At 35.3% G+C, this 15,595-nt stretch overlaps 1 protein-coding gene across 1 annotated transcript in view; it reads left to right on the forward strand.

Annotated features, from left to right (window-relative positions):
• The window catches only part of LOC107593134 (calcium/calmodulin-dependent protein kinase type IV-like), a 21,446-nt gene that overhangs the window by 1,830 nt on the left and 4,021 nt on the right, over nt 1-15,595 (forward strand). Inside the window, exons 2-8 of the mRNA XM_016282734.1 lie at nt 3,167-3,245; nt 3,338-3,400; nt 3,531-3,613; nt 5,025-5,097; nt 13,831-13,921; nt 14,051-14,125; nt 14,319-14,394. Coding sequence (XP_016138220.1) covers nt 3,167-3,245; nt 3,338-3,400; nt 3,531-3,613; nt 5,025-5,097; nt 13,831-13,921; nt 14,051-14,125; nt 14,319-14,394 — 540 coding nt within the window. The remainder of the gene's footprint in view (nt 1-3,166; nt 3,246-3,337; nt 3,401-3,530; nt 3,614-5,024; nt 5,098-13,830; nt 13,922-14,050; nt 14,126-14,318; nt 14,395-15,595) is intronic.

The following is a 15,595-nucleotide window of genomic DNA, read 5'->3' on the forward strand; positions in this document are numbered from 1 at the left end:
TTATCTTTTACTAATATTTAAATTTGTTTGATGATCTGAAACATTAAAGTGTGACAAACATGCAAAAAAATAAGAAATCAGGGAGGGGGCCAACACTTTTTCACACCACTGTAATTGTAGCCCATCTTTGTTAGAGGTTTACCTATAATCGGTTTGACCAATATATTTTTTTATGAATATTACCCCTTTTGTACGTAGTTCTTCTACAATGTTTGTGTGATATGTGAGCATCATAAGACAAAAATGTATTATTACTCAAATATTCATAATGGATATATTATGTTTCTTTTATTTAAGTAGAACTTGTTATCATTGTTGTTGTGGCAGTAATAAAATAATTTTCGGAAAAAATCGGAATAAAGAACAATGGTTAATATATATATATATATATATATATATAACTGAATAAATGCATTTTGAAAACAGTTCAATAATTGAAATAAAATAAAACCAATTCAATAATTTTTAAAGGGAAAAAAAAAAAAAATTTAGCTTTCTGTTCATTTTATTGTCATTGTCTAAATAAAGAGTGTTGGTTCCTGTGCTTTCATAGAAATACTAGAATATAAAATTTAGTGCTGCCAATCACGATTAATCGCATCCAAAATAAAAGTTTTTGTTTACATAATAAATGTTTGTGTACTGTGTTTATTAATCGTGACTAATTGTTTGACAGCACTAATATATATATACTGTGTGTGTGTATATATATATATATATATATATATATATATATATATATGTGTGTGTGTGTGTGTGTGTATATATATATACTGTATATTGTAGTGATTGAAATAAGTGAAAAGACTCACTTGACGGTTTTGGCTTTTCTTTTATTAACGTGAGCACTCGTGAAAAACCAATGCTTGGGTTCCGACCAAAACTTAAAACTCTCTAACTTATTTACCTAAAAAAAACTCCACCCACACACGAGTGCGCAGACTCGTTCTTCAAAAGAACACCCACCCCTTAAAGTCCCTATCCAAAAAGAACACATAACACATGAACAGAACATACATGGCTTAAATCACACTTGACAGAACACAACACACTTCTATATATATATATATATATTAGGGATGCACCAAAATGAAAATTCTTGGCCAAAGCCGAACAAAATGAAACACTGGGCCGAAGGCTGAATACCGAACACGGTTTTTCGCATTTTTTCCCCCATTTTGCCCCGTTTCACCATTGCATAAATTAAATAGCCAAAATGTGCTTTAAAAATGTTTACTTAACACTGAACATTTTTTTTACATTCTAGCAGACATTATACCAATAAAACACAATTTAACTTAAAATTAATTAATAAGTTAGTAAAATAAAAATTTTGGGCCATTTTTTGAGATTTTAGTCTGGCATCTTGGCCGTGTGGCCTAGTGTGATATTATTCAGCACAGAGAAGGACCTCTATGGACCTTGTTTGCACAAAACAAAATGTTTTTAATTTATCTAGTTGCATTGTATGACTGCAAGTACTTTGATGTCTTATCGCTGAATATGCCGAGGACTGTTTGTCAGACACTGATGTGTTGAAGTGTTGGATAACAAGGATGGAGAAATGATGGCCTGCTCTTTTGAGTGCTCATCTGATTGAGTCATTCACTGACCATGAAGAGCAAAGACAAGATCTGAGAGACAACGTGAAGACACGCAAATACTATATATAGTGTATAACATAATGCACCAGTGAAAACAATTTTCAGTCTTTTTGGTCTTAACAGCTGTAAGTTAGGACTTACAGTTTAATTACCTTCTGCAGGCCTTATGAAGGTAAATGTAAGAGCTATAAAGACCTTTTTAAGACCAAGTAAAAAAAATTTACAAATTGAACACATAATGTCGATATAGTCGCTAAATGTAAATATATTAGCAATGCGTCAAAGTTTGAAAATGTAATGTTCAATTGATCTCCATTTTTTAAACCATTTTACAAAAAAAAAGGTTTGAATAACTCTGCTCCCAACCACTAGAATACAGAAATAACTTTTTCTGTACCTTCTGATCACACTGCACAAAAGGTGATGCTCTTTCTGAGTGTTTTTGTCGTTTTGCAGTGCAAATTTCTAAAGATTCTTAAATCTTCTTAGAGTTCACCAAAAAAGGGATTGTTCACCCAAAAATAAAAATTCTGCCATCATTAACTCACCCTTATGTTGTTCCAAACTTGTATTAATTTTTCCTTCTGTTGACAACATAAAAGAAGAATTTGGGTAACCAAACAGTTGCTGGTAGCCACTGACTTCTATAGTATTTTCTCCCTTTTGGCTACCAGCAACTGTTTGATTACCCACATTCTTCAAAATATCTTATTTTATGTCCCAACCATGAAATAAACTCATACAGGTTTGGAACAGCTTGAGTAAATGATGACAGAATGTTAATTTTTGGCTGAACTATGCTTACAAATGGGTTTTTGATTAAATCCAGAACAAGCATCTTCTAATGGGCTCAGAAAATGATCCTAATTTAAAGGGAGGGAACGTTTTCACACGCCTTTGACAGATATTTGAAGAGTTTATTTGCAAAACAGATAACTTTTTTTTTTTTTTTTTTTTTTCAAAAACCTTTTGAACCTGATCAAAATAACCCAACTGCAGTTTGATTGAAATTAATTGGAATGCACAATGGAAAAAACATGTTTTTTGAAAATTGTTCAAAACGGAGTTATCTGTTTTTGCAAATGAACTCTTCATTTGTTCTTGTTTTAATCATAAACTCACTTAGATTTTTTTTTTTTTTTTTTGCAGTGCATGCAAAATTCAATGTCATGACTTTATGAATTTAAGACTCTCTGCTCCGATTTTAGATTCTTAATTTGGTCAAGGGCGAATTAAACTTTTTTAAAACCCGCAGACACCCAAATGTGCATTCCCTTCTTGAAGATTTTCTGTTCTCAAGGACACTGATTGTTTTGACTCAGTTGCCATGGACATAATAGTGCTGATGGGGGAGGAAGAATGTAGGTAAGAACCTCCATGATTAGTTGAGCAGTGGAGGTCAAAGTCGTGAAATGCCAACACTTTTCTTTCTTCAAACGTCTTGGTTTTATTAGCATCTTCCAATCTGTCGCTTTGTGCAGTGTGTTTGTGTATAATGCACAGTTATCGAATTTAAGATCTTTATTTAATTACTATACAGATTGCTTTGTGTTAACCACCAGGGGTGCCACGTCTGTTGTGTTTCGCTGTGAAGAGAAGCAAACTGAGAAACCTTATGCTGTGAAGGTCTTGAAGAAAACCGTAAGTTGAGTTGCGATTATAAAGATATTTTCATTTTTCCTGATATCCCAGAATGACTGTTTGAGGTTATGTTCATTGTGTCATCAACTCAGATTGACAAGAAAATTGTGAGGACAGAGATCGGAGTCTTGCTGCGTCTCTCTCATCCAAATATCGTAAGATGTTTACGTTCCCGGCAACATCACATTGTTCACATTGTTATGAAATATTTCACATTCGTTGTATTCTGTGAGAATATGGATGAGCTCGTTCTGACGTGACTGTTCTCACTTTGTTTTCTTTCAGATTCGTTTGAAGGAAATTTTTGAAACGGAGACGGAGATCTTTCTCATCCTAGAGCTGGTCACAGGTGGAGAGCTCTTTGACAGGTATGATGTGCAAATGAAAGGCAATTCAAATGTGAAACAAGATTTCTGAAATTCATCATCGCCTTAAAATAGTTCACTCCAAAAAATGAGAATTCTGTCATCATACACTCACCCTCATATTGCTCCAAAACTGTATGTCTTTCTTTCTTTTGCAGAAAGAAGATATTTTAAAGAATGTTTTGTTTGTCCATACAATGAAAGTCAATGGGGTCCAAAACAACACTGAAAAAACTACTTTCACTGTACAGAAGAATATATATTTTTTTAGCATTATTAATTTACAAGTATATTTTATTTTTAGATTTTTGATTTAGCATTTTTGATTTTTGTTTTAGCATTATTAATTTTTCAAGTATATTTTATTATTTATTAATAATTTGTTCATATTTCTAATGTTTAATATTTATATTTGTCACTTTGCGTTTTGATTTCGCTTTTTAAGCTCTATTTTTATGTCAGCCAAGTCATTTTAGTACTCCAACATATTTATTTCCATATTATTTATTAATGCATTGTTTAAGTTTCCCTTTTTGTTTTCCATCTAATGTTTCATTTTTTTGGAATTAAAAATAAAGTTGAAATAAGATAAATATTTAATAAAATAAAATGATAAAAAATTGCTTTATTTCAACTGCCAAAAAAAAATACGGTAACAAGCTAAGTCTTTATGTGTAATTCATTATAAAATTAGTTTTAATGCATTGATTATCCCTTGTACTGCATCTTATAATGCACTGTACAATCTCATTAATAATTGTAACCACAGTTAATACATTATATTTATAACATTATACATTATAATTAAAATGCATTATACCCTTTAATCACCGTTTATAATGCATTATACATAAAGGCTTTAAGTAAAGTGTTACCGAAATTATTTTTAATTGTTTTAGTTTCAGTTAACCATAACAGCACTGCACAGAAGAAAGAAAATCCAGATTTGGAACAACATGAGGTTCAGTAAATGATGGCATCATTAAGCAATGCGATTTACTGCTTGAAGACTATCAAGAGATGATCTGCCACCATGCAATGATACGATGAGGGCCAAATGTTTCTCCTTAGATCGTGCGGTGGTCTAAAGCACAGGAATCTCTTTCTTTTTTTTTTCGTCAACACCTCCCGGCTCAAGGTCTTACAGCTCAGTGGGCTTTCTGTCTGTTCTTCTACCCAGCAGTGAGACGTAATTGAATAAAACAAGTTCCCGATAATTGGTTTAAGTGGGTTTGGTGCAGAGCAGGAGCAGGATGTGTTTGCCTACACACATCCACACACTGCTAATCAGAGCACTAAATGCTGCCAGATCCACACACACAGACGCCTAAACATCAGCTGTTCATGTCTGAAAACAGAGTCTATATACGTGCTGTGGTGTTTTTTATGCTTAATTTGTCGTGTGTTGTTTCAGGATTGTGGAGAGGGGCTACTACAGCGAGAGAGATGCAGCTCACGTTATCAAACAGATCCTGGAGGCTGTGGCGGTAAGACCAAATGAATCATGGGATATAAAAATGCGCTTTTCACCCACACAGAGATTTGCTATTCATGTTTGAAAGGCAATAATGGTAATGTGGATGTTTAGCCTTTAAAGAGGAACACAAAATGGCTCTTTTGAAGTAAAGGAGTCTGATGTACTGGGTAGACATACTCTAATATTCACAATACAAAAGTGCAAAAATGCCGCTTTCAGAAACTGCCATGGTTTTGACGCTGTAACTTATTAACATGCCCATGTTTACAAGTCAATGTCTAGGTAATATTTGTTAACCTGGACTGCACTAAAGAATGACAGTGTAAATTATGCGTGTAAGTTTTATAATCATAACAAAGACCATTTACATAGAGAAGTGTTAAATAAATATTCTGTTTGCAATACTTAATCAACAGCATTTGTCCTTGATTCCCACAAAAATGAATTTCCGCTTAACTTAAAAAGAAAAAAAAATTTAAATCTCGGGTACTTACAATGGAAGTGAATGGGGCAAGTTTCAAAATACTCAGTGTTTCAATACTATAGCCACAGGATTTTTAAAAAATTGCATTTTAACATGATTTTAGTGAGAGAAATGGCTTACTAACCTTATCTCTTTAAAATGATATGCAGTTTTACAACTTCGTTGACATGACAGCAGAAAGCCATACACCCTAAAAGATGACAAGAACCACTTTATAGCTCAAATATCTGTTCCTGTTGTTCCTGTGGCTCAGTGGTAGAGCATTGTGTAAGCAGCACAAAAGGTCATGGGTTCAATTCCCAGGGAACACACATACTGGTAAAAAAAAAATGTATAGCCTGAATGCACTGTAAGTCGCTTTGGATAAAAGTGTCTGCTAAATGCATAAATTAAATATACAGGTTTTAACACAAAAGCTAATGTGATTGCTTTTGTAAAACTATAAGCTTTACATTGCTGCTTTTACATTCTTGAAAAAAGTTGGCACCATACACTTCCATTGTAAGTGCCTCGTGTAAGCTTGACAAGTGCTTTTCTTTAAAGATAACAAGACATGAATCAAAATTATTATGCCACATATGCTGTCATGCTGTCAACTTCTGTAGAGTGCATTAGTGCCCGTCCACTTTTTCAGCGGCACTGGTTCCGGAAGTATTTTTCCCATTCATTTTCCCATAGGGATTTAAAAAGGCTTTTTAAAGCATTATAAGCCATGAACCAAACCGACCAGCAACGAGGTAATTCACAACATTAAAAACTTTGATTTGAAGCAAAAAAGTTTATGAAAATCTGACAAAAATGCAAAGTCTCAAGACTGTGTGCTTAACAGCTATCATGTACTGTAGCTGTATGGGAATGTAAACAATCTGTAAAGTTGTAAAGCCGAAAATATGTGAAAAATAAAGTTATTGTTTCCCAAAAGAAAGAATCGACTCTGAACAGCCTAAACGAGTCATCAGTAAAGGTCTTTGCACACTGAGTCCGATATTCTCAGCTGAAATGTTTGCACGTTAAAAAACAAATACGACCTCACATTGTGTCAATCACATGTACACACTGCCTCCGAAATTTTCGTCCGTCAGAAAACAATTCTGACTAGGTTCGATTTTCTGCCTTTTCGTATACGTAGCAAGCATTTTGATAGGAAAGGATAACGACTACAAAACAACCGAAAACTCAGTGTGCAAGGACCTTAATTCGAATCGCACTTCCAACATGCACTGTACGCGGTAGACCAATCACAGCAGACTGGGTCATGTGACCAATCAGAGCAGAGTAGGGTCATGGAAAGGAGGGGTTTGGAGAGTCTAAATCTTAGAACTGCTTCGAACTAATCGTTTGAGAATCGTTGGAAATGAGGTGATATTAAATGCATATTTTGAGAAAACTAAAGTGTTACCTCGCATGCATGTAAACCTGTTGTAGGAGACTCCCAAAACAATATTAGAAACCTTAACAATGGCATAAAAGGGGCACTTTAAGTTCATTGCAGAATATGCTTATATATACAAATTATGCCATTCGCGATGCTTCATGGAAGTGGGCGGAGTGTCTCTTTTGATGCGCTTTGCTTGCTGCAACTCTCTGATTGGTGGAATTTGTGTGCAGCATCATGGGTAATGTAGTTTCTCACCACAAATTCTGCTTTCAAACATGATTATTTAAAAAATCAATTGAACGAATGTGAAATTGGTAAATAATATAACCAACTAGCATGATATGATGATACGTGTCATGAGGGACAGCAGTTATTTTAATGCATTCTCAGCAGGAGGATTACTGTGTATGTGTTGGCGTGGCTGAACGCATGTCCAGCGATGGGCTGACAGTGGAGGGGCTTGGAGATATGGGTCAGTCTTGTCGTCACTCAAAAGTGAACGGTAGAGTAAGCAGATGTGTGTGCAGAGCTGCTAGTGAAAAATAATCTTCTCGGGGAAAAAAAAACATTGCCATTTTTCCCCCTGGCTTTTAATCTCCCTGAGCAGGAGGAATGTGGGCTGGCGTTACATAACAGCTCAACAATCTGACAATGAAGCAACAATGCGGAGGCCACATTTATGTGTTGAATGTTTGTGTGTGCCGATCGGATCTGCTTAATCCACATTGTCTATAGCCCTATTCGGACGGGACTAGTTTTACAGGGGGTCGTTTTGTGTTTGTGAAATCTGATACATTTGTGTTTCACAGATGTACTTGGTGAATCCCGTCTGAATCTGCCACGTCTGTGTTTTTCTCACACAACCTCTGTAATAATTCCAGAGCAAATTACCTACTGTTTTTCAGCAAACTCAGTGATCCTCTGAGAAAACCAATCCTGTCCGTATGCGAATGTCTGTGATTGCGGGTGATATATATTTTTTTCACAACGCGTTTCCTTGTGTGTTTTGGCCAACGTGAATAACCGTAGACGCTCTTACTGCGTGCATGTTTGATATATTTGCCTCCCGGAAAAGAAATGTAAAAAAATAACAATAATAAAATCAAAAGCCAGATCACGTAAACTGTGAAGACTGGCTATTATGATATCAGCATCAGGTAAGATAACTCACGTTCATTTCTGCACTCAATTACATAATGTTTTAATTACATATGTTCCTTTATGAAAATGAAACATGGGTTTACTACAAATAAATAAAAAAATTAAATAGTTAAACTAAAGTAACCACACATTAACACGGTTTTGCTATACTAGCCAATCAGCACAGCATTGTCTTTTAGTTTCAATCTTTCTGAAAATCTCGCATAGAATTGTGACTTGTTTGTAAACAAATCTGCAGTAAAATTAAGTAAACAAAGGACCGAGTTCTTACTGACGTGGTCTGGAACTTCATTAAAAATAAAGTTCATCCACTCTTTCCTAATGTTGGGATCAGAAGGAAGGCGATGCTAAGACTGTTTTTCCACATCTTCGCACTGCACAGCGTCTTCTTTATCGTTTGATTTCTGCATAGACCTGCGCGCTTGCCTCTCTTTACGCTACATGCGTGAATCGGTGGGCGGGGCTAAACAGGCAGTGATGTAGAAGCAGGTGTTGATCTTCTTCAGTGGAGGAGGTGTTTATCCACACTATTACGTCATAAACTGTTTGTAAACAAATCTGCAGTAAAATTAAGTAAACAAAGGACCGAGTTCTTACTGACGTGGTCTGGAACTTCATTAAAAATAAAGTTCATCCACTCTTTCCTAATGTTGGGATCAGAAGGAAGGCGATGCTAAGACTGTTTTTCCACATCTTCGCACTGCACAGCGTCTTCTTTATCGTTTGATTTCTGCATAGACCTGCGCGCTTGCCTCTCTTTACGCTACATGCGTGAATCGGTGGGCGGGGCTAAACAGGCAGCGATGTAGAAGCAGGTGTTGATCTTCTTCAGTGGAGGAGGCGTTTATCCACACTATTACGTCATAAACTGGCACATTCCACAAGCTGTTGTTTTGTCAGACTGGCTTCAATATAAGCTGTTTTTTGGGCGTGTTCACACTTGGCGTCTTTTTTGACAAGAAAAAGTTGACAAGAGCGCTTTTTTAGTCAAATAAAAAGCTGGCAGCGTTTTGGTTACAAATATCAGCCGAGGGCGTCTTTTGTTGCAATAACAACAACTGCAACAGTAGCCTAGCGCTATATACTGCAGAAATGTCGAGAAAAGTTGGCTCTTGCGTTGCCTTTTGAAGTTAACGGTGAGGAGAATGTCGGTTCACAACGATGTTTGTGGGTGCGCAACATTATACGGGGAAGGAAACAGTATGGTGCTTACAACAATTTAGTCCAGGAGCTCCGGTTGGATGATGCACGGTTTGTGGCATATTTTAGACTAAGTTAGATACAGTTTTGTGCTCATATCATACAACTCCTTGTGCTCCGAAACTAGTACGAACTAATCTACCGGCTATCTTTTCCATTTTTCTTGTTGTTTTTGTTGTTATGGAAATGACTCAACACTCGCTTGTCATTGGTCAGTTGTCAAAAAGGCGCTTGAAGTAGGGCGTTTTTTTCAGAAAAGTTTAACTTTTTACAACTTGAAAAGACGCTCTGCGCTGCAGAAAAAGATGGTGGAATTTTAAAAAGCGCTCAGGACTTTTTTGAAAACTCCATAAGATTATAATGTAAAACAGACGCTGGCAGCTTCAAAAAAGACGCCATGTGTGAACATAGCCTTAGAGTGTTGAGGTCTGAAACTTACAGGATGTTTTTATAGTACAATGACATCTTATATGTGAAAAGATCAAGGGAATTTTGATTTCTCAGTTCATGACCTCTTTAACACAAATTAGTCATCAAAAATGGACAATTTAATTAAATGAAAAAAAATTACAATTTAATTAAATGAAATTACAATGATTTACAAAATAATGCATTTTTGTCAAATAAGATGCTGGAGAACAGAACTGTATGATATCCCTTAAAAATTAAAAGAATACTATTATTTTCAGAAGTAAATTTTTAGTATACAATAGTAACATATCTCTGTCTTAATTTATTAGCCCAAACTTTTATTTTGGTGGTTTGTCCTGAAGATCCTTGAGTTTCAGTATGTTTGACGGTGGTTTTTCTCAAATGAAATGGTGTAAAGCTGGTGAAGTGACTTTCAGAGCAGCTCTGGAGATGAAGTATTTAGGAGACGCAAACATGGAAAACACTGAGTATCACGTGTGTTTGAGTTTGTGTAGATGAAACTATGCCACTCATTTACACAGAGACACACAGAACATGCACTGACTAAATGTCACGTTTATTTCTGCTGTGAGGCTGTTAGATTAATCCATATCGAGTAAAAAGTCCAAAGCTTATCTTTGTTATTGACATATTTTATTACAATCTCGATATGGTATTGTTTATCGTCAAGGCATAACTCAGCTAGCCCACCCAAAAAATGCTATTTTGACTTGGCAAACCAACTAGCAACCACAGAAGCAACTGCACAGCAGTCTGCTAAATCCAGTCAGAACACCTTGGCAGCCACAAAGCAGCACCGTGGCAAACACCTTAGTGTTACGGTGGTGAGTCGAACCACAAATGTAAAAATCTAGCATTGTTTATCATTTTCCAAATTATTTGGCCTGATATTTAAACATCAAATAAAAATACCACCATCTCAAACCTGTTCGAACCTTCTTACTGAGTGTTTAATTACATGTTTACAGTGTAATAAAACTCCAGAAGCTTATTTCAGCAGAGCACAGAGTGTGTAGTAACTGACTCACCTCCGGTTTTCACACTAGTCATGTGCTAAAACACAAGAGTGACTCCTGCCGCCTTCAATTTACACTCTGTCATCTGCCAAACACTTTCTGTACTTCTGTAGGGTTCTGCTAGGCTCACATTGTCTCCTCGCTGCCATGATGTACTATTATATTTTTGGAATTGTGTTAAAGGAACAACATCTGTCTTGTGCCTACGAATACAAAATTAATTAACACGGGCTGACACCATGTGAGTCATCTCCGCACTTATCAGACTGCAGATCACAGACGCCCATGCCTCGATAATGGAGAACGACCCCATGATCTCAAGAGAGTGCTAGAAAAACCACTTTAGGGAAGACAGGAGGCTTGAAAGGTTCAGGCATCTCTCATACCAGAGACAGTCTGCAATCTGCAGCGTCTGGAGCCTAGAGATGATCTGTTAAAGATGTAGTTCAGCCAAAAATGACAATTCTGTCATCATTCTCTCAAGTCTTTTCAAACTGGTATGTGAAAACAAGTGGATATTTTTTTCAGGAATGGTCTGTCTTTTACAGGACTAGAGCTTGAAAAGGACCCAAAGCACCAAAAACGTGGTCCATAGATCTTTTGTACTATATTCCTGTATTTATCTGAAATATGTGAGGAGCAGACTGCAAATTGACATTGTTATTCCCTTAAAGTCAGGCTTGATCTTTTTAAAGAAGCATAAACTGATACAAATGTATATCTTGAAACATGGTTATTACAGTTTATTAAAACCAAAACCTCAAAATACCTGAAATTATTTAATTTGAATTATTTATAAAATATAAAAAAATGATTAAAAAAATAAAATAAAAATAATTAAAAAAAAATAATTTAAATCACAAAGCATACAACAAATGACTAAAACTTTAACAAAAAACAAAGTGTAAAATTAAGAATGATTTCAAACTATTAATACAATTACAGTAGTATCTCATTGATACTAATAGCACTGTCTTGAATGCAATGTACATCATTGTAGATGAAAACATCTATGAAATGTACTGTATAAATGTAAAAATGGTCTGAAAGATTAGTTCAGAAAACAGGCTGATCCATTTGTTGAGTTCACCCTGTCTGTTTAGTATTGTTTAATATCGAAGTGAATGACAAATATGCATATGCTTCATGTTTTTGACCTTTTTTGAAGTTTTAAGATATTTCATAATGTCATCAAATGGTGAAACTGTCTTAAAACTATCTAACTTTCTTACAATTGACTGAAAGCTCACATTTAGATCTGTCTCCATCCAATCAACAACCACTGGATAGAACCAAGTTCCCGCCCAAAATCTGTTTCACTCGGGTGTGTATCTCACAATATGGAAGAAAATATCTGTCGCTACTTCAAAAGACAGAACTCTGGTGCTATTACATTTTGTTCGTTTTTTTTTACTTGAAAGCCTCAGTCACCATTTATTCCAAAAGCATGGAAAAGTGCAACAAGGACATTCTTAAAATGGTTCCACAGAAGAAAGAAAATCATACAGGTTTGGAATGACATGAGGGTGAGTAAATGAGGACAGAATTTTCATCTTTCAGAGAGCTATTCCTGTGACGTGAGGAGAAGCTGAATACCGAGTCTGTCTCTACCTTCATGACAACTGTTTTAACAGAGAACTGCTCCAGACTGCCTCACTGAACTCATCGTCCCCCCCTACACTCCATCAGGACTTCAGAGAACCGTGGATGTCATCTACAGTCACACACAATCAGACACACAAACATGCTCTTAGCGCTGTATAATAAGTCCTAATGAATTCAATAAACATAACAAATTACCTACTAGAGCAGCTCTACTAAATGAGGGGCGGTGGGGGCTTTGCAGAAATGCTGATTACTCTCTGAGATGAAGAAAAATAAAAATTTCAATGTTGCCGCAATCGCAGCATTATAAGTAACTAGAGTTATGTAATCAGATTACTTTTTTAAGTAACTAGTAAAGTAATGCATTACTTTTTAATTTGTTAGGAAATATCTGAGTTACTTTTTCAAATAAGTAATGCCAGTTACTTTGTCTCCCATGTCTTGACTGACAGCTCTCGCGTTGCCATGTTGAGAGAAATCGGGAGTAAAGGTCCTTGCACACTTGAGTCTGAAATTTTCGTATGCGTTTTTTCTTCTTTTTTTCATTCTTTGCCATCAAAATGCTTGCTACGGATGTGAAAATTTCAGAACTTTTTTACGACGGACAAAAGTTTTGGAGGCAGTGTGTAAACGTTCAGGCGAGAATTTCGGACTCGGTGTGCGATGACCTTAAGTGCAAAGGTTTTGTGCGTGCTGTGTGAACATGATGCTTACTGTAGTTCTAGACTAAATATGAGCATGTATTTACTCATCTCACCTGCACAAAAACAGATTCAGTATTCCTCAAAATGAATAAAGACAGTTAAATGCAATCTCTGAATATTATACAAACCTGCAGTAATTAAATATGTTAAATAAGACAAATATAATTTATATATTTAATCCTATTTTACCAATGTCTTTTGCTACTGACCTTCGATGATCCAATTCAACCATACTAAGCAAAAATGACACATTTGTGTTTCATTTTTGTTATTGCTGAATAGTGTTGTACTTTCTTCTCCTGCGTCATATTCTTAGTGCAATTTGTTTGAGCTGCGCCCTCTACTGTACAGACATGAATTTACATTTTCTTCAGCCTGAGGTGTATTCACAAGCAAGGCCTGCCAAGATTTAAAAAGTAACTCAAAAGTAGCGTAATGCATTACTGTCCATAAAAAGTGACTTGATATTATTGTAATTTTTATTAATAGTTTGCATTAGTTTTTCATTTTTGTTTTTATTTAACATTTTTCCACTTGTCATTTTTATTTTTATTTTTTTCGTCTATATAGTTTAATTTTTTTTTTATTTCATCTAAACTAAATGAAAAGGATAAATGTTTCCTTGGGAACTGATTGTTTGTTATTTCTATATTTAATTATTTTTTACGTTTTTTTTATTTCAAGTAACATTTTTATGTTTGTTTTAGTTGTAGTTAACTATAATAACCCTGGTTGTGATACCTCTGTTCTGTTTATTTTGCAGTACTTACATGAGAACGGAGTTGTTCACAGAGACCTCAAACCAGAAAATCTTCTCTATGCTGATTTGTCAATAGATGCCCCTCTTAAGATAGGTAACAAACTGTATACTCATACACTGAATCAGTTACAGTTTTGATGCAGATGCAAATTGAGACTGACCAGTGAACTCTTTCATTAATGAATGGCTTTTATTCATTCAATCTTTTCTGTAATGTCCACAGCGGACTTTGGTCTTTCTAAAATAATCGATGAGCAAGTCACGATGAAGACGGTATGTGGGACCCCCGGCTATTGCGGTGAGTCAAAATTTAAGAAAATACATTATTTGTGCTGTTTTAATCACCCTATTACCGATTTCCTTATTTTTACACGTACCGCTAAGATAAAAGTCATTTAGTTGTCCACAAGCAAGCAAATTCCAGTGATGACTAATAAAGTTTCATCAGGCAATTTGTTTTTGCAATCATTTGCCTCTATTCTCACATCCAGCTCCTGAGATCCTCAGAGGAAACGCTTATGGTCCTGAGGTTGACATGTGGTCGGTGGGAGTCATCCTTTATATTTTGTGAGTAATACATTCATGTTTATTCATTTAGTGGTTGCTTTTATCTGACTTGCAAATGCACTGTATTCCCATATTTCTCAGAAAAATGCGAGGAACAGATTGAAAATTGACATCATCTGACGAATCTGTTCACGGAACATTCTTGCAGCTCAAATAATAGAGCGTGGTGCTCGCAACGCCAAGGTCATGGGTTCAATTCCCAGGGAATGCATGAACTGATATAAATGTGTAGCTTGAATTAGGGTTATTATAGTGGGATTTCCTTACTGTTACATGTACCATCTAAGATCAAATTCATTTAGATATCCACATGTAAGCAAATAATAGCGTATGACTAATAAAGTTTCATCAGCCAATTCATCTGCAATCATTTGCCTGTATTCTCACATCCACTCAACGTATGCATATAAGTGATTAATCTTAAGGTGCTAATGTCATTAGCAGTTTTACAATACAGTTTTTTCAAGAATACCAGAATAATATATGGCAAGGGCAGAGGTTTGTAAAACTAGTGAGGAAAAAAAAGGAAGAAAATATATGATTTAAAAAAAAAAGGAATTTAGTACTTTTATTCAGCAAGCATGCATTAATTTGACAGTAATGGAATTTATGTTGTTACAAAAAATTTTTACTAAACTGTTCTTTTGAACATTATATTGATCTATGAATCCTGAAAAAATGTTTCAAGGTTTCCACAAAAACATTAAGCAGCACAATTGTTTTCGACATTGATAATTAATAAGAAATGTTTCTTGATCAGCATATGATTTCTGAAGGATCAAGACTGAAGTAGTGATGCTGAAAATTCAGCTTTGCCATCACAGAAATCTATTTTTTAATATATTTAAAATAGATTAAAATAGAAGAGTTATTTTAATGGGGTCATATGATGCGATTTCAATTTTTCCTTTCTCTTTGGAGTGTTACAAGCTCTTGGTGCATAAAGAAGATCTGTAAAGTTGCAAAGACTAAAGTCTCAAATCCAAAGAGATATTCTTTATAAAAGTTAAGAGTCAACCACGCCTACCTAAAACGGCTCGTTCTAACACGCCCCCACATGTCTACGTCATGATGTGGGAAGATTTGCATAACAGCGCTCAAATGTTCACGCAAAGAAAGAAGCCGTGACTTTTATTCTCGCTGTAGTATTGTCGTGAAGACGCTGTGTGTTTCATTGTGAAAGCGAAACTACTTTGTTTGG

Source organism: Sinocyclocheilus grahami, unplaced genomic scaffold (genome assembly GCF_001515645.1).
Source record: "Sinocyclocheilus grahami isolate Dianchi unplaced genomic scaffold, SAMN03320097.WGS_v1.1 scaffold165.1, whole genome shotgun sequence".
In the NCBI taxonomy this organism is placed as follows: Eukaryota; Metazoa; Chordata; class Actinopteri; order Cypriniformes; family Cyprinidae; genus Sinocyclocheilus; species Sinocyclocheilus grahami.